The sequence below is a fragment of the Peromyscus leucopus genome, chromosome 3 (genome assembly GCF_004664715.2).
Source record: "Peromyscus leucopus breed LL Stock chromosome 3, UCI_PerLeu_2.1, whole genome shotgun sequence".
Lineage (NCBI taxonomy): Eukaryota > Metazoa > Chordata > Mammalia > Rodentia > Cricetidae > Peromyscus > Peromyscus leucopus.
In genome coordinates this window covers 139,148,429-139,174,331 of record NC_051065.1, presented here as the reverse complement: position 1 = coordinate 139,174,331, position 25,903 = coordinate 139,148,429, and the positions used below count along the sequence as shown (strand labels likewise).

Below are 25,903 nucleotides of genomic sequence, written 5' to 3'. Positions count from 1 at the left end.
CTGTTTACAGAAACTACACAAGCTGTACATCCAAGGAAAAAAAAATCAAATGAAAAGGATTATATAAGCCGGGCGGTGGTGGCTCATGTCTCTAATCCCAGCACTCAGGAGGCAGAGTCTCTGTGAGTTCAAGGCCAGCCGGGTCTACAGAGTGAGATCCAGGAAAGGCACCAAAACTACAGAGAAACCCTGTCTCGAAAAACCAAAACCAAAACCAAAACCAAAACCAAAGGACTGTATAAATGTCACCAAAAGCCTATTTGGCAAAAGGAGGCTGAAGACACACACTGCTTTCCACCATTCGTGAGACCACGTCAAGTTGAAGTAAAGCTGTGGCTCTTCCCTCCCTTTTACTGGAAACGGCGTGACCTATGTGATTGGCCTTTTTTCCTTCCTCATAAGGGAAAAGTGGAGACAATAGGACTTCTCTCAAGATCAACTCAAAAGCATCTGATATGACCTTACACTAGAATGTGGCTTCAACTTAACCTGCCACTTTCCATTACACTAGCAAAGCCAGACTCAGTGGGACCTGGTACAGACATTCTCATTGGTTTAGCTCCACAAATCTCTTACAACATCATCCATCGCACTGGGCTCCACAAAAGGAAAAGCAACACCGCTTTAGCGCTAGTTTAGGAGAGGGGGAGGCGTTGTCACAGTCCTCAACGAGAACAAGGCAGTGCTGAAGCACCCGTACTTCTCAATGTTTCTAGGCACAGGCGCTTCAGCCCTGAACTAGTCAAGAGTCCTCCTCAGGTCTTCATACAAACTGCATCAAAGCTGCATTTGCTGTTATCTGAAATATAGCAGTGTTAATCACACAAAGCACAACCATTTTCATTATTTCTTGGTGTAAAGAAATGACAATTTCATTTTTTCACTGATTTTTCCATTGTTTTATTATAAAAATCAACATTTCATTTGTTACAATTCAGCTTATTGTAATAATCAAAAGGGGGGTTTATACAAGGTACCTTTATACAATTTATAATTAAAGCACTTATTTTACAAAAAGGGGAAGTGAATAAGTGGACAAGGGCTGACCAAATGTTGGCCATTATAATATAAATACATCCTTGCAAAGCACCATCGTACCAAAGTCGATGTACAAGAAAACACCAGCTGACTTTAAGACAATGACAAAGATTAAAGCTTAAGAAAAAGTTTAGACTCATAAAGGACAAACATCCGAAAGCAGCACCAGATCCTTCACTTGCAACAAGGCCAGTCCAGTTCAGTCTCTTGTATCCTCTCTCTGTAGCCTCCCATCACCAGACTCTGATGGAATCATTCTCCTCGATTTCCTTTCCTCTTAATACTCATATTTAGGCTCGGATATAGATCCTTATCCACATGGATATATAGCTATACCACCCCCTCAGCTTTCCTACATTTCATGGATAAACAAAGCCCAAATGGACAGTTAAGCAAAAGCATGCTGTCTATAACTCTTTGGTGTTGACTTTGGGCAAACGCTAAGTGATGATAGAAATCCAATGATTAGTATATGTTGGGCTCATACTCTGCTTCTGAGTACAATAACTCAGTCTGTAAATCTAAAAATTCCCTAGGAATAAAATTAAGAATGGTTTATAAATGCCTGTGAAAATTATAAAACAAAAATTTGATAAAGCTCCTTTTCATTGAAGAAGGGTGGGGACAGAGTTGGTAATTTGATTCTAAGTCACTAAAATAAACCTGAGCATCCACCTCTCCTCTCTGCTCAGGTGTAAGCTGAATTCAATGAGCTGCACAGTCAGAGAAAGACACTAAGACTACAGAGCCGCAGTGCATGTCACTTAAGTCACAAATGTGCAATTTCACACTTGGGGCCCAAAGTCCTTGACTTTAAAACCTGAGGATTTGACACTATTACAAAGCAATGCCGTCCCAGATGCCCTAAAGTCACACCTCTTCTCATGGCCTGTTTTAGGCCTAGGATAAGGAAACCCCAGGAAATTCAAAGGGATTTTGATATTTTAACTAATGTTTGATGATAAACTTGCTTAGGACTCAGTCCACACCCACACTTATGCATGGCTCTCATTTGTGAATCCTTAAACACTGTCAGCCAACTGATAGCCATACTCCTGTCTGCAGTCTAATTCTGAGTGAGAAGTCAGTGTGTACTTCTCTCTATAAAGTCAGGCGGGCTACATTAGCACTGCACAACCACTAGAAGCAGGGTTTCTTAGGGGTGAACAAAACAAGACTTTTGTTTCCGAAGCTTGCAGAAAGCCATCCTGGTCACTAAACACATTTCATTATAACTTGTGAGGTAAGCGCAGCTATGAACTCAAAACAATGTTCACTGACGGGCCTTTACAGTGAGACAAAAATTGTTTCCCCAGACTAACTGGTACCTAAGAGAGAGGACTATTTTTACAACTTAGTGTGCATTGCCAAAAGCATTGTAAAATTTTTAAAAAAGAAGAAAAAATACTAGAAATATTCTACCCACAAACTCTACACCTTTTTCTGTGACTGTGCCATTTACCTGACCTAAACAAGAACTCTCAGGCCTTAGTCAGAAGACTAGGGCTCCAAAGGAGTCAAGTTTGAGTCCTAGTTATAAAAGATTTCAATGCAGAAAAGCTTGCTGTAGTGTACAAAAGCAAGCTACACCAAAGCTCACCTCATGCACTCTCCTATCAGTGAATAGGCATTCTTTAAGATTCAAGTTCAAAATAACTATGGAACCTAATCAAATTTTAGTCACGTCTCCTCTTAAATAATTAGGCACACACTAATTTAAAACTTTCCCCTTTTCCCAATTGGTGTTTTCATAAGTTTATTTTTCCTTTGTTTTTCTTATGTTCAATAATTATGACATGGTTTACTTAAACTTAACTGTCCATGTAACTTGAGTATCATTATCTCTTTCCCAAGTTTGACAAGCATCTCACTAAAAAGTACTCTCAGAAATACAACAACTCAGCTGCCCCAGAAAGAGGATACTGAGATTAACCTGAACTGCCTTCAAATCATTTCAACAAATTGGCACACAACTTAGTATTCTGCAAGAAGAGGCCATTGCCATCTCAGTACAATACCTGGACTGAGATGAAACAAGGCAGCATCCTTCTTAGCTCACTATAGTGCAAGTCTCTACATGGGAAGCCCACCAGATGAAGATGCACGTTAAAAATGTAAACATAGAGAATCCTCAAATTCTAATTGATACCCAGTTATTGCTAACCTTTCCATCAAGTGTCCCTGCTCATCACAGAAGGCAAGTTCAATGTTCATCCTGTTTTAGACTCCGAGCACTTTGTTTCAGTAACAGGAAGAGTTAATGATTATCTGACTGAAATGCAAGACATGGATGGACTGCCATTTACTTATATGCATGATAAGTGCCCCTGATTCTGACTGAGCTGTCCCCAACAACATAAGCATTATCTTGAAAGGTTTATTTTTCTCTTTAAAAATGTACTTACGTGTTTTTTTTAAAGTTACTTAAACTCGGCCAAAATTCTGGAATCATTTCTATCATTGTTTTCGCTTAGGCTCTAAAATCCAGAGACGCCTCACATTAATATATAATTTTAAAATATATTCAATAAGTAATCAACACCTGCCAAGTTCAAAGTACACTAGCTTAAAAACAGTTCAACTTTAGCAGAAGAGTGCTAGACACACGTAAAAAGCAGGAGACTAATGGCTGCTCCAGCGGCAGAGCAGTGTTAGCTAAGGTCATCCCACAGGTCAGCCCCGACAGCGACAGAGGTAGCAGCTCAGGACCGTGACAGGACGGCAGGTCAGGCATGTTACAGAAGAGACTCCCATCAGTCTCCACCACTCAAGCTCCTGCAGTTGAGAAGTTCACAGTGAGTCTTCTCATTTAACTCCGCTGCTAGATTTGTGAAATTATCTTAATCCGTAATGGGATAATAGAGAACACACATACAAGCACAGGTGACTGTAAGAACAGACTGCGGATTGTGTGAAAACACATTCACAGTGCCTAACAAGGAGGTACCTCACACCACACTAACAGAGGTATGCATGTAGATGTCACTCTGAGAAAAGCTGGTCCACAGAAAGTGAAATTGTCACCAACAGTTAATACAGGGGAAACCTAACAACAAAAACACCCTTCTTTTTAAATAGACTGTTTCTAACCAGAGCACATTTAAATGTTTTACTCAAAAAATATACATAAAATGATTTCACACTGTGATATTGTATGCTGCAAGGATACAAAACTAATTTACAAGAATATAACGGATTTGTGATTTTGTTAAGCACTGTCTATATGTGTTGTAAAAAGACACTTTAATGAACATTAAAACAATCATGGAAGACCAAGAATATGGCTAACTTTTGATTATGCAAAAACAGCCTCAACTTAAAAGCTCAGCCAAATGGTGAACAAACATAGTAGATATACTGAAATCAATCCCTTGTTGAGTAAACTCCATGTAGTCAATTCCTCAGATTAAAACGCTTGACTAAACCATGGCTCTTGGCAGAACGGCCTACAAGCTGCTGGGCAGGCAGCAAGATGAAAGCAGCCAGTGTTACCAGGCACTGGGACAGAGGCGTGGGCTCTTACCAGCTCCACAGCGTCCTGCAATAAACTCATCTCCTACAGCAGCCACACTCCAAATGGATTGTACAACTATCTATTTTCCTTAAGAAAACTGTTAGATTCCTAGAGAAAACAAAGCCCTTTGTCCAAAGTTAGTACTGTAATTTTTTTTTTCTTTTATGGTTTCTTAACTTGTTGGCCCTCAAATGTTAGTTAATCTGAAGGCGATTTGGCTACTTCCAAGTTTGCCACTCTGAGATGGTATTACGTTCTTCTTTTTCTTTAGTTTTTGGTATCAGTAAAACCCAGACACTCCTGGTCAGTGATGCCTCTGTTATCCCTGCTTCCTTTGTGCTCAGTCACTTCACTGGGTTTAAGGCATGCTTTGTGTATTTAGTTTGCAAAAATAAAACTTTTAGTACAAATTTATATTTTATACAAACTTCTATGGCACAAGCAGCAAACCTGCTCTTTTAAGAAAATATATAAATATCCTTTTCTTCTGTACAAATATCTCCAGTACCCCACCCACTTTATAATGTTAACTGTACAGGGTCTGCCTCACTCTTCTTTATAGCTCCCTCCCCCCCTCCAGATCTCAACCAGATGTGTATTTACATTTCCCGGTGGAGGCAGTCAGAGGAGGAGGGCCCCTCCTCAGGAGGAGTCCGTGCAGGGCGAGGGTGGTGGTGGGTAGAGGTGGTGGGAGTAACTCCTCTCAGTATATGGAGAAGGGGGGCAGCTTTCATAGTTCTCCTCTGCTGACAAGTACTGGCTTCGGGGTGTGGGTGGTGGGGGCACAGGTTCTGAGTCATAGTTCAAGTCACTGGTGTAGCCCTTGGCTGTCGCCACTGAGGTCATTCTCCGGCTGGGGGCATAGTCACTGTCACAGACGTCAGTGCTGCAGGGCGTAGTGGGTGGTGCAAAGTGCCGGTAGCTGTAAGGCCTGTAGCTGGTCCACGGAAAAATAAAGAGAAGTGCAGTTAGCTTTATGGAAAAATAGTCTGTATCAGGAATCAGAAACAGAATAAATTTAGTCTGAAAGCTATGAGCTACTGCAGTTCAGATCTGTATGGATGGGTAGCCCTTGCCTGGCATGTGCAGTAAGGTCATGGGTTTAATCCCCAGTGCCACCTCCACAACCAAAAAGCCACTGCCTTTAATTGGCATAGATGAAGAGGCAACGGTACACTAACAAAGGAAGACGTTTGCAAGTAAAATGCATGGAGTGAAAATGGATGGTGCTGGAGAGAAGAGAGGACCTCAATCGAGCCCCAAATGCGCTCTTCTACCCTGAGGTAAATTTAAGTGTATGTGCTGTACACAAGGCCCTGGGTGTGACCCCCCAAACCGTATTAAAAAAATAAAAGAATAAAAACAAACCAACTCAAGAGTTTTATTATTGACGTGCTTTGGAAAACTGTTCTATTTTTCCTCCAGTGCTGGGGACTGAACCCAGGGCCTTGCCCACACAGAGCAAGCGGTCTACAGCTCAACTCCAGCCTTGGCCCGCCTGTTACACACCTCACACTCACAGATCGCAGCAGTTCCCACAGCTTTACAGTGTGTGGAAATGGGTCTTCACACAGTCTGCTCTTGCTCCACACACTTTTGTCATTTCATAATTTTCCTGATAGGTAAGTTAATGATGTCTGAAGACTTCATTTCTTTTAAAAGTAAAATATTACACAATCCAGGCGGAACTTCCAGCCGGATCAAAGGGAAACTATTCTAACTTGGAAGTAGGAGTTTTGATTTCTGTGTGGTCAGGAATCGTGTCCTAAGTGCAGTTTCAACTGAATATCAAAACGATCAATTTTAAATGCCCAGAGGGTCAGTGAACTTCCTAACACAGTGTAAGAGTTTAATACATGTCTACACTTGTTTATATATCTTTACAAATAATCTATAGTTATAACATGGTTATCTAAGTAAAGCGATCTGAAGAGGAACACACTCATGAAGGTAAGAGTTGACCTCAAACACTGGCTTGTCCGTGTAGGATTTCCCACAACTTTGATTCTACGTATTGCCAAGCTTATCTTATTTCATACTTATCCTAAAGATCCATGCATAAACTGTCCTAAAAAACAGTGACTGTAAGACAAGGGGCAGAGTAACCGACGAGGCTCCGTCAACGTCCCAGTGACACAGAGCCCACGCCTCCTGCGGGCACTCGGCCTGGCCCCAGCGAGCAGCTTCCCGGGACTTCTACCCCAGTGCTCACAGGACATTATCGTAGCACTTTTGCCTTTTCGTTCCACCTTTCTGTCCAAACAGGTGCCACAGTCTAGGGAGATTTTCTGAATTACAATTTAAAAGGCTGAAAACATCTAGTCTCATAATGAAGAAGAAGAAACAGGAAGTTGTTCGACAAAATTCTGTTAAATCTCAGCTTAGGCAAAATCACGGCAACTGACAGTTCGACAGAGATTTGGAGTCTATTTAAACGTGGGAAACGATTTAAAGCAGTTGTGTACTTTGCCTAATGTTTTATTCAAGCTGAATTAGTAAGTTTTTTAAAATGAATTTCTAGGTTCTGGTCTTGTTTTTAAGTTTTCAGGCCTCTGCTTTGTTTTGGCATTTTAGAACAAAACTGTGGCATGAAAAGAAATCCTACAATAATTCATGGAAATGGTCGTGTTGGAGCCAACCCTCTCTCAGTCCTAACTGATTTGGGTAGGCGGTTTCCATTTTATTTCCATCATTGCAAAGTCAGACCAGGTCAAGCTGACTGAAAGGAAACATCATCCAAATGCTAACAGGCACTGAGGACCACAGGCACAGCACGCAGGCTTCTGCCGGCGTTTGAACAGGATGGAAGAGTGAGGTACACACGACAGTAACAGACATACTCAACACACTCACAACTGGCACAGAGGCATCATTTCCTGTTGTGACTTACAAATATGCTTCATTCCCTTTAGTGAGACTTGTTTATCCCATACAACTAACTACAGAGCAAATCTTTCTTTCCAGGTCACAGTGACCGTTGTAAACGCGGGCCAACCTCCTTCTGATTTCTTTCGTGTCTGTGCTCCACACTCCCACTGCCTGCCAGCTCTCACGACTCTGACCTGTCTTGCCCAGTCCTCAACTGCAGCACTCTAGGAACCAGCTGTGTGACTCTCTTAAACCCTGTCTCAAAAACAAAAAAAAAAAAACCCAAAAACATAGAATAAAAAAAAAGAAAGGATTCGGGGGTGGGGGTGGGGGGTGGACAACTTCAAGTCTTGCTGAGACAAGAATCCTGGTCTGTCTTGGTGATTATGGTCTGTTCATTTGAGGCTTAGTGTGCTCACGAACGGAATAGGGAAAAGGTGTCTTACCTGTAGGACCTGTGTGTGGAAGGACTGTTGGAAGAATAACCAAATTCCATGGTATAATGAGATCGCTCTGTGGCAGGCGATGGTGGTGGGTTCAAAATCTGAGAGGAAAGCAATGAAAATATTTAACTAACAATAACTTTCCATAGATATTATAAAGAACACCTTTATCTTTGTGTCTGTGCTTTTCCATTACACTATTAGCATATTCTTTTCAAAACAACCACCTCAACAGCACTTCATGACTGTGGCTCCCACTTCCTAGGCCACAAGTTCTTTATCCCCAACAAGTGGTGACAAAAACCTGTCGCCTAGGCTTGCTTGGCACCACCAGGATCTAATTTTTGAAGTGTAATTTTTCTATGTTTGTAGGAAAACTATTAATTTAAGAGGAATTCTAATGTGTTTCCTCTTACATTTCATTTTATATATGTAGGTACAAGAGCATGTGTGCATGCATGCAACCGCAGGCCAAAGGAAACCATAAATGTCATCCTCAGGACACTGCGAATCTCCTTTAAGGCAGGCTCTCATTAGCCTGGAGTTCGATAACTAGTCTAGGCTGGCTGGCCAGTGCACTCCAGGGATCCTCCTGTCTGTACTCTGCAGTTTCAAGATTATGAGCCAGGTCCAGCTTTTGATCTTGGTGCTGGGGATGGAACTCAGGTTCTCTTACCTGAGGGACAAGTATTTTACAACTGAACTATCTCTCCAGCTACATGCTTCTTCTTTTAGCAGGTTATGAAATAAAAGTCCTAAGTCTGTTTGGTACCTTAGTAGTTTAAATGATGAAATTATTACAATGCTTTCAACTATGTTTATTATTACACAGCAAACTTCAAAGATTTACAAGCACGGGGCAGTGGTAGTAAATCCTCCATTGACTCCTATGTACTTAAATCCTACATTAACAACTATTCTTACATTACCATTACTGAGTGTTCACATTTAAATGACTTAATCTGACATGCTATGTATTTTAACAGTGAAAGAAAAGCAAAGCAAAAGCAGACTGCTTACTGCAGGGAAGTAAGTGCCTTTGGTGCTTGAAGAACTGCTTGATGATGCTCCTGTGACGTGTGCTCGATCGTAGGGAGGCCCACTACTTCCCCCCATAATACTGAGGGAACTAATCATTGATTTACCTCGAGACATTCCTAAAGGAGATAAAAATGAAAGATTAGTAACATCTATAAAAATATATGAAATAACTAATCAACACTGAAGTCACAAGCAGCCCAACTAAAACAACTTTTGTCCTTTTCTTCTAATAATAGCCATAAAGAGTTCATGAAAAAGGAACCAAATGTTGAAATGAATGGTTCCATTGAGAACTGGCTTTGAGTAAGACCACGCCACTCCCACCTGGTCCAGTCCGAGGAAACAGGGCCCTTCGGAGTACGAGGTTTTCATGGAAGACTTGAGGATGAAGACTGTGAACCAGGGCAGATTAAGTCAACAGATGAGCTCCAAAGAAAGCAAAGCCTTTTAAAGACATGAGCCAATGCACAGAAGGCACTCGAATACCTCTGGACTCAAAACTGCTAATGCTAAAGAAAACCTTCTATTTGTTCCAAGTAGGTTTCCATTTCTACTTACTGGAAATAGGGATGGCAACAAGGAAGCACCATTTACCAGCTTAAATATTACGGCTGTTTACTTGAGAGTCACACCATATTGATTCCTATTTTCAGAGCTCAGGCATCTCCTCCATATTCATTAAAAGGCAACATTCTTCTCACCAAAGGTACCACAAAAGACTGGAAAAAGCTTGACTGCCCAAGAACAATATGGCCTCCCCAGAGGTAGAACTCTAGCATTTGGCCACACCTTAACCCAGCCTGCACCTCTGTCACCAGGTCAGATCAGGAGAAGGCAGAGGGAAGAATGCGCCTTCCCTGTCAACCAGCTATTTCCAAATCATCGTCTGCGGAAAGCAACCGATCCTTTATTGCTAGACTCAATCGCCTCAGGGGCCCTGAGTGGTGACATTAAATTGTAGGTGTTCACCAAAGCACTTGGTGACCTGCTTTTAATATAGTGCAGCCCTACAAGCACTCAGAGGCCTGAAGCTGCAGACCTAACTGAGTCTTTCTGCACAGAGAGACAGTGTATAAATGTTAAAACAACAACAGAAAAACCCATCACTCTCACAAGTTCTTAAACCCAAAGTAATCTAGTTTGTAATCCTAGGAATGTCCTTTTTCCACAATGGAAATTCAGTAATTTTTTTAGAACTTAAAATTGGACAAAACCAGATTTTCACAAACCAGTCTTTACTTACCTGGAAGAGATCCCGACAGAGAGCCTGGGTGAGGAACATAACCAAGGGGCACAGAAGCTGGGCCATGAACCACATAGTCATTGGTCATAGTCTCCCCATCTCCCTTCATACGAGGACACAGCATCCTTTGGCAGATAAAGTATATGGTTCCAGACACAAATATGGTGACAATTACTCCAATAACTGAACCAACTGTGTTGGTGGCCTGTGGTGCTGGCTCTTCAGTTGGATCTAAAATGGAAAATACTATAGTTATCTAATGGAAAAACAACTATACATTCAAAATAGCAACAAAAGAATACAAAAGTAAAAACTATATGTTGATGAATCAAACTATATAGTTTATATAAATAAATATATAATAATTATATATCATGCCACATAAAAATATGAATTAAATGGCATCATTTAATTTAAATAAATTTAAAGAAGCTGCTTAAATGAAGATAACAGACCAGGAAGCATCACAGCAAATTTCAGGCCAGAAGGGACAGACCTAGAGAAGTCATCAAATGTTCTCTGTGGAACAGTGAAGAAGCCAAAAGCAGCAGTGGAACTAGTGCCACTTAGGTCTAGTGAAGGAAGTCTATAAACTGCAGATGAGTCAAGGCACTTAGATCCAACCTCTCCTGTCCTCAGGCCCCCTGGCTACCTGAGAGCAAGGATACATGCAGGTCTCTAATTTGATGACTAGAGGACTCCCAGAGGAAGGACAGAGTGCTGGAGAAGGATCCTGCCCAGGACACCCACCTTCTGGATTCCTGGCTACTTGAGCCTTTAAGAAGCAGAAGGCATGAATGGAAAGAACAAGAAATGGGCTATCAAATTTAGCGCCCCTCTATTATTCAGAAGGAAAATTCTTCCATTCTGACTAGTTAACCCATACATAATCTCATAATGAAGACTTCTTAAAACACTTTCTGCTTCTTGCTACTCAAATCTCCCATCCATGTAGCTAAACTCATCTCTACTAGGAAAATAAATGAGTGACAATGGCAGCACTAAGTTGCCTTGTGCCATCAGTTCCTAGTTCAGTCTGTGGAATCCAAAGCATATGCTCTCTTTAGTCTTCGCTAGCTACCATCACCTCTGTATTCTCTTCTAGTACCTTGGTATTCCTCTTCAATGCCAACATTCAAGAAAGAATAATTCTTTCTTGACATTCCTGCTCCACACTGCTGGTCTCTGGGTCACACTGCTGATGTCAGGCTTCCTCCCTCAGCACTGCAGGGAAATTCAAGAGACTCTTCATCTCACACTTTCTACAAGGGCAACAGAGTGGGCTCCTGTTTTCTTTTAAACAGTTTCTGCTCACTATGGAAGACACCACTCTCCTAGTTTTTCTATTTGTTTGCTTATTTTATTTATTTATTTATTTATTTATTTATTTATTTATTTATTTATGTTTGTTTGTTTGTTTTTGAAACAGTGTATCACTTAGTCCAGGCTGGCTTCAATCCTACTATGTAGCTGAAGTTGAATGGGGTCCTGAGTGTGCATGACCATGCCCCACCCTATTTACTAGCTCTGATTATCCTTGCTGTCAATTAATTGTGCATGCTTCCCTGAGTTACTATCTACTTGCTTCCTCCTCTACTCCCTGGAGATTTCACCCACTGCCATAGCTTTAATTACCATCGATAATCTAAAGAGTGCCAAAAACTTCCTGAGCCATACAGACCCTAGTCAATCAACTTCCCAACAACATTAATGGGATAGTCCATAATCACCTTTAATGTAACATATCCCAAACTGAACTCACCATTATCACCCCTCTCCCAGATCCAGAGGTAACACAGATAATAAACAGGGTAGACCAATTAAGAACAATAAATACTGGCATGGCCGTGGCAAGCTGAAAAGTGCATGCCTGTGAAAGCCATTTAAATTTAAAACAAAGACAGCAAATAGCACTGCATTAACCAAGCATTACAGCTCACACCAGGACATGTTATGGTACTTCAGTGTTTAGTTCCTGCTGCATATCCTGGTTAATGACTCCAGTCATGCTGTGAGGTACCTGTGGGTCAACTGAAAATTGCCAACTGTATCCAAGTGGCTACCAACCCTTGTCTTTGTAATAACTGAAACCCAGCCTTCCTTTCCCAGCCATACTGCACCTCTTGATCTAGATCATCTTCAGTCAGAGCCAAAAAGCCTCCTGAGCATTTTCAATTACAGACTGCAAATCATTAGTAGATGGGGAAAACAATTTAGTGGGATGCAACCAGCATTTAAAATGAAGGAAACAAAAATCAGACATCGTCTACTTCATGTGCATAAAAGCTTATTGCATGACACCTGTTTCTCTACAATATGCTTCTCATCTTTATACTTCTCTTGATGTGGTCCAAAGAAATATGGCCCTACCTATAATCATATCACCTCCAACACATTTTATAGCTCTTGCTTTCATATTCCCACCCTAGCCTTTTCTTAGACATGTCAGTGATTCTGAACCATGGTGGAGTATCACCTCCATGATACTACTATTCTCTCTTGGTGACACACTCAAGACACAGCTAATGCGGCAATCCCATTTACATACAGCAGTTCCAGAAAGATGACTGGTTTCACACCTGCCTGACTCTAAACATAATGCAGCATCTCTACTTATCTGTAGAATGAACACTTTCATTCATAAACATCTGATCTCAAGCATCATTTGTCTAGGAAGCTTCCTTGATCTTCATTCCTAAAAAGTTGGTTGCCTCCTGCTTTATGCTACCACTTATGTGGCTCTGTTGTAACTCTGCACTAGTGAGTTCAAGACGAGCCTGGGGAGGGAGGCGGGCTAGCTCAGAGGGAAACAAGGAAGAAGAGAGGCAGACAAGCAGTCATGGAGGCAATGAAGGAGAGAGGGTGGCAAGAAAGGAGGGAGAAGAAAGCATTTTAACTCTAGACCCTGAGAAACTGGTGGAAACACTTCAAGAAAACAGTTAAACACTAATGTTCAGAATGAAGTTCAGATCAGCAATTAGTTTCCATGCATCTAAATTACCTGAGAATTTTGTGACTTTAGTTGTGGCAGGGCAATGTTTATTTGGTGTTTTACTATCTCTGTGCACAAAGAAACTACTGCCCTTACACAATTATTAAACACAAAACGGAAAATATCTCTGGTGCAAATAATAACTAGTATATGTGTTCTACCTGGAAATCTGGATTGTAAGTAAACTACAGAAAGAAAGGAAAAAGTATTTTTCAAACTCCCTTGAGAACCACTGACAAGGCTCCCTTCCTACTTACAACAGTCCAGCTCGTCAGACTTGTCACTGCAGTCCACACTGTGGTCGCACTTCTTGTGTTTTCCGACACACTGTCCGTTGGCACAGCGGAATTGATCAATTAAACAAAGCACTAGAAAAAATGCACAGTTTTATTTTTATCACAGTGTGAAGACAAATTCTATTAAGAGTCAAATGCTTTCTAAGTACAATCTAAAAACATATCAGGCGTAGACACAAAGCAAGTTCCATTCTCTAAGGATTCTGGTTGGTAGAATGAGAAATTTCATGCTTTTTTCTTAAATTTTTATTTTACTTAATTTTTGGTGCCATTTCTCAATCATCAGAGCTCACTGGTGTGGTTTTGTGGTCTGAGTACGTTTGCTCCCCCAAAGGTTCGTAGGTCTGGTTCTTAGGGTAGAAGGCCACAATGGAGCTAGAGGGAGCCTAGTGGGAGGTAACTGGACCTCTTTTTCAGAATGTGTGAGGGAGCTCTCCATGTACCCTGGGTCAGTTCTTGAGAAAAACTGTTGCTATAAAAGAGCAAGCCTGGGACTGGAGAGATGGCTCAATGGTTCAGAGCACTGGCAGCTCTTCCAGAGGACCCGGGTTCACTTCTCAGCACCCACATGGTGACTCACAATAACTAATTGCAAGGGATCTGACACCCTCTTCTGGCCCTCCTCAGGGCACGCAGGCATTCATGCAGGCATAACACCCACGTTTTTAAAAGAACAAGAAGAAGCCTGACACCACCTCCTCTCACCCTGGCTTCCTACTTAGATGCGCCCATAATCTCCCAAGTGCTGCCGTCTGCCCTGAGGTTGTCACAGAGCCCAACGAAAGCCACCACACCCTTGGAGCAGGCAGATTTCTAAGACTGCCAGCTAACAAATCATGACAGACTCATCAATTACGAATGTTCAGCCTTAGTTTAGGCTTGTTTCTGGCTAGCTTTTTTAACTTAAATTAACCTGTTTCTCTTCATCTACATTTTGCCTCGGGGCTGTTTACCTTTCTTTCATTCTGTATGTCCTACTCCAGGTCTGGCTAACTGGCTGGTCCCAAGCATCTCCCTTTCTTTCTGCCTCATTCTCTCCCGAGTCTCACTTTTCCTGAGCCTAGATTCCTCCTCCTACTCATTCTCTCTGCCCAACAGCCCCACCTATCCCTCTACTGCCTAGCTATTGGCTGTTCAGTTTTTTATTAGATCAATCAGGTGCAAAAAAGCAACACATCTTTACATCATTAAACAAATACAGCAGAAACAAATATAACACACCTTTACATACTTAAAGTAATATTCTGCAACATAAACAAATGTAACACAACTTTATATAAAGTAAATTTCTGCAACATAAACAAATGTAACACAACTTTACATAGTTAAAATAATATTCCACAACATGCCCTTGACATTGCAGAATTGTCATCTAAATAAACCTCTTTTCTTTATAAAAATGCCCACTGTGGTGGTTTGAATGAGCAATACCCTATCACAGGCTCACATAGTTAAATGCTTGGTCCTCAGTAGGCAGAGCTGTTTTGGTACATCACTGGAGATGGGCTTCCTGAGTTTAGAGTCTCACCCACTTCCAGCTCACCCCCTCTGCTTGGTATCCTAAGGTAGAAGATGTGATCTCCCAGCTTCCCTGCCTTCACAGACTCTCCCTCTGGAAACTTTAAGCCAAAATAAACTGTTTATTATTTAAGACACCCCTGGTCATGATGTTTTTTAATCATAGCCAAAAAGGTAAAAAAGACATTCACCACCAGGACATTTCAATAAAATAGCAAAATTAGCACATTAATTTGCAGAGACACTACACATATGAAATGGTTCAAATACTTAGCAACATGTATAATGTTCATGCCATAAATATAAAACCCAAATCTATTAAGGGGAAAAAACCCACTGAATTTCAAATAACTTGATGCAAAGACACTCTAAACCAACACTGAGGACTTCCTGATACCTTCACAGTTCTTCTCATCAGATTTATCCTGGCAGTTTGCATCACCATTGCATCGAAGGACGCCATCAATACACTGCCCACTGGCACACTGGAACTGAGACTCTGAGCATACGGGACAGTTGAGTTCATCACTGTGGTCTTCACATTCAGTAAAACCATCACAGCGCCAAGCCACAGGGATACAGTCAATGTCCCCAGTGAAACAAGTGAACTGCTGAGGAGAACATGTTGGAGGCTCTTCAAATGAACAAGGGAGGAAGGACAAAAAGAACAGTGGTCACACAGAAGCACGAACACTTATAGCCAAGTGGAGCTCATTAAAAAGAAACACATCTTACAATAAAAAGGATTTCTAACCTACTTCATCTAATCAGTCGTTCAGATACAGCAACCTATAAAAACACTGACATTTTCTCGTAATTAAAGTTTGAATAGCACTAAAATATCTGCAACTCACTCTGATCTCACACACCACACAAGAATAATCATTATGACTACCAACTTCCAAATATTTTAAAGTTAGCCTAGAATGAACACTTTTTTCTAGCTCCGAGGTTCTCAAAAGCCTGTTTACCACCCCCTGAAGATCCCTATTACTTCTTTTTTCTGGGTTCAATGAGTGAATGTCAGAACACCATCCAAGAATGGAGTCCTGTGAGGAGAATTCTAAGTGCTTGTGAGAAAACTCCAAGAAAACAAGACAACAGTCTTGTAACTTCAGTTTCTTCAAAAATATGAAATTGTTCCTGAATGTGTTTTTGTGCCCCTTCAGGTGTAACAGACAAGAGTTGGTTTACTTCAGATTATTCATTACAACTGGCTATTGTTATTCGTTTAGATGCCTCTACGGAAAAACATGTTTCTGCCATGTGCAGCTTGTTCACACACATCGCTTGCCCACCATGTATGGCCTTGTCCTCGTGACTGTACACTTTATTTAGGTAACCCTCAGATTATGAATTGTCTTGAAGCTCTGAATAAAGTTGGCTATTGCATGAGACTTGAGTCCACCTCATTTATCAGCTCCATTCTCCCAGGTCCCACTGCCAGTCAGAGCAGTAAACAGGTGAGGGCTGTTTATAATAATTCTGAAGTGGCATTTGCATGTTTCACATCTGCACTGATGTTACAGAAGAAAGAACTGTCGGTAAAGCTACAGGGACTTAGTGCACTCAAGGCAGTTGTACCACAGTAGTGGTCCTATATGCCACACAGCCACAAAACCACAGCTTTAATGAACAAAAAAACGCCAGTTTCTCTTAGAAATACTTATGGTGGAAGCTGGTCTTGAGAGCACATGCCTGGGATTTCCTGTACCCTTTGGAGGTACAGGAAAGGCAATCAGGAGTTAAAGGTCATCCTTGGCCACACAGTGAGTTTGAGAACAGCCTAGACTACATAAGATACTAAAATATTCATGATAAGAAAAATGTTCTTAAAAAAAAAATCAAGTCTTGAGTTTATTATTGTTTGAAAGGTTGAGGTATACATTAATTTTACACTGCACATCTAACCAGAATAGGGTTTTTTGTCTTTTGGGTTTTTTTTTTTTTTTTTTTTTTTTTTTTGGTTTTTCGAGACAGGGTTTCTCTGTGTAGCTTTGCGCCTTTCCTGGAACTCGATTTGGAGACCAGGCTGGCCTCGAACTCACAGAGACCCACCTGCCTCTGCCTCCCAAGTGCTGGGATTAAAGGAGTGTGCCACCACTGCCCGGACTCTTTTTTTTTTTTTTTTTTTTTAAAGATTCATTTATTTATTATGTATACAGCATATATGACTGCAGGCCAGAAGAGGACACGAGATCTCATTACAGATGGTTGTGAGCTACCATGTTGTTGCTGAGAATTGAACTCAGGAACTCTGGAAGAGCAGTCAGTGCTCTTAACCTCTGAGCCAACTTTCCAGCCCCTAAGATTTCGTTTTATTTTCTATGTATGAGTGAGTGCCTGCACGTATGTATGTGCACAGGGACCCAAGTGCATTTGACGGATAAGTAAGAGGATATTATACAAGAAGATACACATGTATGTGTAATAGCACAAGCACACAGAAGCAAAATGAAAGAGAACTCACCAGAGTGGACATCAATCAACCTCTAAAAAGTCAGATAAAACCAGAGAGCAAGTTGGGAAGAAATACAACTCAGGATGGATAGGTAAGCCAAGTTCAAATGAAATCGTGTTTGAAAAGTTGGACAGAAGTTAAGATTTATGCTTCATTTACTTCTATTGTGGAACCAATGTAAGTTAAAGACCGCATATAACATGCGTGGAAGTTTTATTAAAAATTAAATATCAACAGTTCCTCAGAAGAGAGTAACTGCAGTGTTACATAATGAACTATGACTCAGCAACAAAAAAGTGCTGACACATTTGATATATTATTGGATCTCAAAAATACATTATGTAAGAGAATCTAAAACGCAAAAGATTTACATGCCATGATTCCACTGATAATATTTGAGAAACTAACTCTGTATCGAGCTACAGTCTGAAGAATAGGTGCCTCTACTACATACAGCTGCCTGCTAAGAACCCGAGGGCTCCTTCCTCTTTCCCCATTTCCTTCTGTCCCTCTGCTTCCTCCTCTCCCTTCTCTCTTGCAGTGGAGGATTGAGACAAGTTCCCACTGAACAGCCCAGTCCAGATTCTAACTCGTTCTGTGGCCCAGTGCGGGATTACAGGAGTGCATCACTGTGCACAGTCCAACACTTTCCTCTGTGACTGCTCTGGCCTTTCCTACCCTGCCTACTTGCTTTCCTTTGTGTTGCTGTTGTTATTTTGAGAAAGGACCTCACACTGCCCAGGCTGACCTCCACCTCCCGAGCACACCACCTTTAAGAGTACTTTCTTAACAGCAACATTCCACAGCTTGAGTCAGGTGACCACACAGCTGTACACTTTTCTAAAGCTTGCTATTCATTTTATATACAAATAAAAAAGTCACTTTATCAGCAAAAAATTAAGCCCCTTTAAAAGACATCTTCTAACTGGAAGATGAGGTCATGATTCAGTTTTATGTTATTAACTCCATGAGAAATTTCTTCAGGATGTGTTTTTTAAAGCAAGTCTAGTGCTCTATACAGAAACACATTTTTTTTTAAAAAACTGTAATAAAATATATGTAACAAAATTTTACTAATTTAACCATACAAAGGTATTCTAGTTCAATTGTATTAAATATGTCTATATTATTGTGCAAGGTTTGATTTTGTCTTAATTTATTTGTTCTAATAATTTCCCCCTTTTTAGATAATGTCTCTCTAAGTTGTCTGAGCTTCTCTGTGGGAACTACAAGCGCACACCTCCATGCCCAGCAATGCTTCCCGCTTTCCCCCTCTTTATTTCAAATTCTAGGGCTTAAGTTTTCTGTGTACTTTGGGTCTCTGAAGAGGAACACCCTAGTATCCCACAGCAGTCAGTTCCTTCAGGAAGAAGCTATTCTGATTTTTAGTCACACAAAGTAGCTCTGCCTCCTCCTGACGTAACATCATGGAATCATGGAATGTTACTTTTTGGGTCTGGATCTCCCGGTGAACAAACTTCTGAGATTCAGTACTATGGTCAAGTGCACACCACGCGTGCTTCCGTGTTCTCAAATGCGCGCACTACCTTAAACTTCAGGTTCCTGCAATCAAAGCAGAGTGCACTGCCGCTGCTATGGAGACATACACCTACTGTATCTTTAAAAAGTCAGACAGGGCTGGGCCAGAGTGGCGCACGCCTTTAATCCCAGAACTCAGGAGGCAGAGGCAGGTGGATCTCTGTGAGTTTGAGGCAAGCCTGTGCTACAGAGTGAGTTCCAGGAAAGGCACCAAAGAAACCCTGTCTCGAATTTGTAATCCTCTTTTATCACCATTTTTTATATTCTGAATATATTCTCTTTAAATCTTGATTTACAGAAATATGTGTCTTTACAGAACTGTCTTCACAGAAGAAAACACTTTCTAATATTAAATTGCAATATTCAGAACAGAACCCAAGGCCTCACACAAGCTGGCCAAGTGCTGTACTGCTCAGTTACACTTGTAGTGAGAAAACATCACTGTAATAAGATTTTCTGTGCCAGGTACAGTGGCAGATACCTGGCACTAAGTGTGGTGATATTTTATTTGTGCTTTAATAAAGTTTGCCTGGAGATCAGAGGAAATAGCAAGCCATTTTAAGTAAACAGAGAAGTCAGGCAGTGGTGGCACACACCTTTAATCTGATCACTTATCAGGCAGGGTATCTGTGTGTTCAAGCCCACACTAGGAAACAGAACCAAGCGTGGTGACACACACCTTTAATCCCAGTACCAACCACAGAGACCTGGAGGTCTGTACAGACAGAGAGTGACAAGGAAGTGAGGTAGCTGAGCTAAGATAGCCAATGAGAAGGCAGAACATCAAGGCAATAAAGGCGTTGGTAAGACAGGAACTCCAATTTGGAAGCTGCAGAGTTGGTGAGGTAAGGCTGGCTGGTGACTTTCCCTGTTTCCCTGATCTCTCTAAGGCTTTCACCCCTATATTTGGCTTTGTGTTTTTTTTATTTAATAAGACCATTTAGAAATTTGTCTACAACTAAGGGGCTAAAATAGGAAAACTAACTAAGCTTGGCAATGGAGATTAGCCTGGATAACACAGTCAAACTCTATTTCAAAAACTGCCCAAGATTCCAACACCTACCAGCTCCACAATCTGGTAACACATAGCCTTGAAATGGGACACATTTAAGATCCCAAATGAGACAACAAACTGCTCAGAGCAATTTTGAGATGGCTAGCTGAGATGATTCAGTTTCAAAGACTACTTGAATAAGGACTTGAGATAAACTCTGAACTTTGGCATTATGCACAGACTGGATAACAAAGGATATAGCTACCTTTCCTAGAATTTGACAATTAACCCAAAATTTTTCTTTTCAGAATAAAGATACCTTCACCCATATCCAGCAGGAAGCAAATGGCTTCTGATGTGCAGTGGAACAGCAGCTGAAACAGTTATTCTTGAAGAGTAACTAAGCTTACACCTCTAAATGGTAGACTGGCATTTAATAGAGGGATGTGGAGAAGAAGGGGATGCTGAGATGAAGCCACACACACACACACAGCCAAGAAGAATAGACAGCTGAATTCAAAAAACATCAACAATTTCCAGAATTTAAAATCCTGAATCATGACATGACACTAGTGGAATTCAGGTGTTTCTGGTACGTGCACTGCTCTCACCAAATGTGAGGTCGAACTATTGACCTTATGTACATCCTACTTCACAAATGAGTCTTTCAGATACGCTAAGCCTACAGGCTGAAGATGATGCCCAAACACTGTAGAGAAACCTCAGGTGACTGTACAGGCAGCTGGCTGTTTCTGTCAACTCACATTTTTTCTGGAAGCTGCTTGCATGCATTTCCTGTTTTTATTTTTTATTAGGTAATATTATTTCCTTCTTGGGTCTCTGAGGGAGTTAAAGATTAGTTAGTGATAGTTGAAGATTAGATAGTTATAGCTTTCTTTATTAAGAATTTCAGAAAAGAAACTCACTAAAGAGGTATAAGTGTATAAATTTGAAAGACGTTGTAAGATAGTTCTGTTAGTAATATAAGTTAGGATAGAAAGTGAATCAGGTACATTTTGGACTTACCAAAATAGGATAGGTAATGGAATTATTTTCTCTGAATTTGTCAAATGCAAATGGACTAGACATTGTTTAGGTATTTATTGCTTGTATATGTGGCATATAGTCATTGTACTTTTGTATATAGTTTTTTTAATATTAGTTATAACTTTTTTCCTTTTTTCTTTTTATTAAAATAGAAAAGGGAAAAAAGAATTTGTACTGTATCAAGCTGATAATAGAAAAATAAATAATAAACAAATAAAAATGAAAAAAAAAAAAAGATCCCAAATGAAGGGATGGTGGTGAGTTGGTGAGTCTCAGTATTACAATAAAACAAGCAAACAAATGGACCCCCACTCCCACCTCCCCCTTAAGCCAAATACATTTTTATATAAGCTTTATAATCACAATATTTACTAAGTGAATAACTTGGGCTGGAGATAAATCTCAGTGGTAGAGCACTTGACTAATATCCACAACATTATACTAAGTTTAATTCCTGGTACCAAAAAATAAATAAATAAAACAAAGTATTTTAACTCAGTTATTGTATTTAACAATTTTCCAAATAAAAGAAACTAGATTTCTTTTAAATCACTGCTTTTGCAGGTAACAGTATGCCTCAATTGCTTTTTCTTCAATTAAAATTAACTGTGAATTATCTCTAGGAAGAGTACTTCTTAATTAAAGTATGAATATTATCATGGTGCTCAATGCCACCACACTACTATTTAACAAAAGAGAATACCAATTGTTATGTCTCACGAGGGACAACAAAGCTCACTGCATGACCACACCCCGGCAGAGGGCACACTAGGTGTGAGTTGAGGACCTGAGGTGAGAACCCACACGAGGCTGGGTGTGGGAGTGTCCACCTGCAATCCCACTCTCCTACGCAAGGTGGAAAGTAGACAGAATGCCCAGCAGCTCACCGCCGCCAGCCTGGAGTGCAGTGATAAACAGACACTTTCTTAGGGTGGACGATGAGGAACATTGAAGCATCTTCTGCACTCCACAAGGGTCCATGCATGTGTGCGCACCCCACAGACGTGCAGACGACACACCACAGGGTTTTTTAATTTTCTTTCATTGTTGGGTCATTTTTGTTTTGCTCTTTTTTTTAAAAACAGGAAAATCCTGATGGAGCTGAACAAAAGAATATTTTCTTCACTGGACATACTCCAATGACACACCAACAAAATCCAGAATTCAATGGGTGAAGAGCAGAGTGAATTCATCTTCCAACTCCCTCAAGGAGTGGAGGAAGCTACTTACTGTATTACTATGAAATATGATTCATAGACTGAAAATATCACAACACATATGCAATGAAATACTATTTGACTTTTAAAAAAGAAACTCCTATCATCTGCTACAAAGAAATGAGCCTAGAAAATGTTAAATGAAGTGAGGAAGGCACAAAATGGTAAACATCACTTCATCACGCTTGATGTGGAGTGTATAAAACCAAACACACAGAAACAGAGTTTGTTAAAATGGTGGTCACTGGAGGCTGCAGTAGCAGGGAAGAGTCTGGGGAGCAGAGAGGAAAAAAGGCAAGCCCGGTAGATGTGCAAATAAATAGAACACAAATGACCAATTAAGTCAAGAAAAATAGCAACTTCACTGCCTAGCCATAGATGGCTAGATCAAGATGTGGAGCCGGGCGGTGGTGGCGCACACCTTTAATCCCAGCACTTGGGAGGCAGAGCCAGGCGGATCTCTGTGAGTTCGAGGCCAGCCTGGGCTACCAAGTGAGTCCCAGGAAAGGCGCAAAGCTACACAGAGAAACCCTGTCTCGAAAAACAAACAAACAAACAAACAAACAAACAAAAAGAGAATTCTGGTTTGCACAAGAATGATTTTAGCATCTTTACCTCCACAGGACAGCTCATCCTGAAGCAGAACTAGGTGCATGGGGCAAGAGCATCTTGTAGTGCCATCTCCTTTTACAAGGCAAATGTGTGAACAGCCACCATTATCCTGGGCACAAGGATGCTGTCCTGGGAAAGAATGTAATTATCAAAGTCAATGATTTATGAATCACAAACAATACTAAATATAAAATAAGTTCTGATTTTATTTCTACACAGTGTAATTCCACATTTTATCCCTATATAACCTATAGCAAAATGCCTTTATATAACCACTGCATGGAGAGGGGGATGAGATGGGAGTCTTTATCATTTGAGCTAGTCTTAAACTCTTAGGTTCAAGTGATCCTCTTCTCTTAGCCTCTAAAACTACTGAGATTACAGGCATGTATAACATCTAGCATGTTATATAGGTATGCATATTTCATTTTAAAATACAAGCAAGGGCTGGGGAAAGTGCTCTGTGTAAGAGTGCTTGCCATGAGTGAGGCCCTGGGTTCAATCTTCAGCACTATACAAACAACAACAAACCTAAGAAGATAATGAACAAAACTATGAATAAATACAATGAATAAAACTTAACTATAAGGGGCTTAAGTTAATTCTTTAAGATATTAGCTGGCCATGATGGGGTGCAACTGTATTCCGGTACTTAGGATGCAGAGGCAGGAAGATCCCATAAGTTAAGGCCAGGACTGTTTACACAGCAAGTTCCTGGCCAGCCAGGACCACACAACAAGATCTGGTTTCAAAAAGCCAAAAAAAAAAAAAAAAAAAAAAAAAAAAAAAAACCAAAAAAACAAAAAACAAACAAACAAACAAAAAAAAAAGATTTATAGACCTAGAAAAACTGCCAGGGGAGACTGCTGACACTTACATAGTCTTCTTAAAACAGAATTCTCTTCTAAAGATTTTTAACTCAGAACTTCTACTTTTCTAAAAGGTAAAATTATTTCATTTTAAAAAGCATATTTTAATAAAGAATTTGTAGAAAATTAAAGTTAGTAGAAGGAAAAACTTAATGGTCACATGGAGCTGAAACAGACAAAATTACTTGCTTGTTCCATTGCCAATGATAGCATGACAAAGATCTAATTTTTCTCTTACTTGGGTAAAGCTAAAAAGACAAGCCATTAGGTGACTTTTCAATGTCTATTTCACAACTTGTACTTATGAAGTCACTGTTCTCAATTTTCTATTTAGCTTGTGTTACAAACAACCTGACCTTTGCTGTTACTATATTGCTACCATTATGCAATACAGCCATCAATTATGATCTGTTTTCTATCCTAATATGGGTGCTATATCAGTCTGTGTTGATAATGAGATTGTCAACTAACTATTAAGGAACAGATTGCCCAAAATAGACATTACTTATTATATTTGAATATGCATCAATAGAGGTGGTTCTGTCTTTCAATACTTTCAATACAATACTATTCATTTGTCTACTTGGACTAGAGACCAAACCCAGAGCCTGTGGGTGGTAAGCGAGTGCTTTACCACTGAGCTACATCTCAGGTCTTAGTTTCACTGAGACTAGGTCTAACTCGATAGTCCAAGCTAGTTTCAAACACGCCATCTTCCTGCTTTCACCCCTTTGTGCTAAGATTTAAGCAGATTTGATAAACCAAAATCATACACTGTTTATGTTATTAGAAAGTTCAACAAAGTGTTTTTCCAAATATAAAAACAAAGTAAAGAAGAAAAATGATGTCAAAAAGCCACAAAACCATGTCTTGTTTCTTACAACATACACAGTGCTCCTTGGCACCAGCCACCTCACTTACTATATTCGTGAAGGTTCAGCTCCTTTACTGCATGAATGTCACTCAGCTGAGCAATTCGAGCCTGGACCTTGGTTCTTCCTTCTCTACCAGTCATATCAATTTTTTCAATCATTTGCTGCTGCTTATCAATCCAATAGAGCCAATTTTCAAACACGGTCAGACCCACAGGTTGCAAGATATTAGAGTCTTCTAGCACTATCCTGTTGGCACCTTAGAAAAGGAAAATATTCAACAGCAATGATTTGTGTGGCCAAATCTCACTTTCAACAGTTGTCCAATGAATACCAGGTAGATCCTAAAAGTATGGGAAATACAGGCTCTGCAACCACAGACTTACATGTACCAGAAAACGGTGCTAAACCAGACATGTGCAACTAGGAATTAATTCCCATATACAGGGAACTTTCTAGTTATGAAATATAGCAAAGATCTTGGAACAGCAGGTTCCAATTTGTTTTTAGCAGAATCCATTTTCAAATTAAATTTTATAAAAACTAACACAATAAAGCAGATGAAAACAATGCTTGTCCAGATGAAGCAGTGGTGGTAAGCCCAGGGTTCTATGCTTAGCATTTGCCACTTTCTGAAAACACCTGAGACATCTACCAAAAACAATTCCACTCTAATTCCACCTGGCTTCTCAGAACACACACTGTCCATCTGACTCACAGGTTATGGACTAATGTTATAATATCCTGGACTCAGTGTCCAAAAACAGTAATACAAAGGAGGGGAGATTAACTTCTGGGTGGTGTGGTAATGCTGAAGCAGGGAAGGTGATTCTTCACCTCTAGAGTTTGGTGTCACACATGCTCTCAGGGGGCTTCAGAACATCTCTGAGGAAAAAAGGAAGACCATATACAAGAAGCAATATCAAAAGTTTTATGAAATATAACTCAGAAATGGACTCGTGTAAGAATTTACTGTGGGGTGTATTGTTGTTTGTTTTTGCTCTTTTGGAGGGCCCGCCACTCAGCTCCCAAATAAATCACACACAGAGGCTTATTCTTAATTATAAATGCCCAACCTTTAGGTTGGCTTGTTTCTTGCCAGCTTTTCTTAAATTATCCCATCTATCACAAATAATGCTCAGTGGTTACTCTGTTAGTATTTCTGTAAGACAATCATTTAAAAGACAAACTGCTAATCAAAGGTTCTATCTCCTTTAAATCCTCATAATTACTAGCAGACTGTCCACTAAAGGTTCTACTTTTTCTATTTACCTCAAAGTGTCCTGGATTTGTGGTGCTGGAGATAGGACTCAGCATAGTACCTTAGGCAGATGCTGTA

The 25,903-nt window shown here is 40.3% G+C and overlaps 1 protein-coding gene across 2 annotated transcripts in view; it reads right to left on the bottom strand.

Moving 5' to 3' along the window:
• Window positions 1-875: 875 nt before the first annotated feature.
• The window catches only part of Lrp6 (LDL receptor related protein 6), a 130,614-nt gene continuing 105,586 nt past the window's right edge, over window positions 876-25,903 (bottom strand). For both annotated transcript variants that reach the window (XM_028894475.2, XM_028894476.2), the window contains 8 exons: window positions 24,614-24,823; window positions 22,827-22,952; window positions 15,351-15,587; window positions 13,397-13,507; window positions 10,148-10,378; window positions 8,884-9,020; window positions 7,867-7,964; window positions 876-5,489 (listed from right to left, as the gene is read on the bottom strand). In XM_028894475.2, coding sequence (XP_028750308.1) covers window positions 5,195-5,489; window positions 7,867-7,964; window positions 8,884-9,020; window positions 10,148-10,378; window positions 13,397-13,507; window positions 15,351-15,587; window positions 22,827-22,952; window positions 24,614-24,823 — 1,445 coding nt within the window. In that variant the 3' untranslated portion in view covers window positions 876-5,194. The remainder of the gene's footprint in view (window positions 5,490-7,866; window positions 7,965-8,883; window positions 9,021-10,147; window positions 10,379-13,396; window positions 13,508-15,350; window positions 15,588-22,826; window positions 22,953-24,613; window positions 24,824-25,903) is intronic.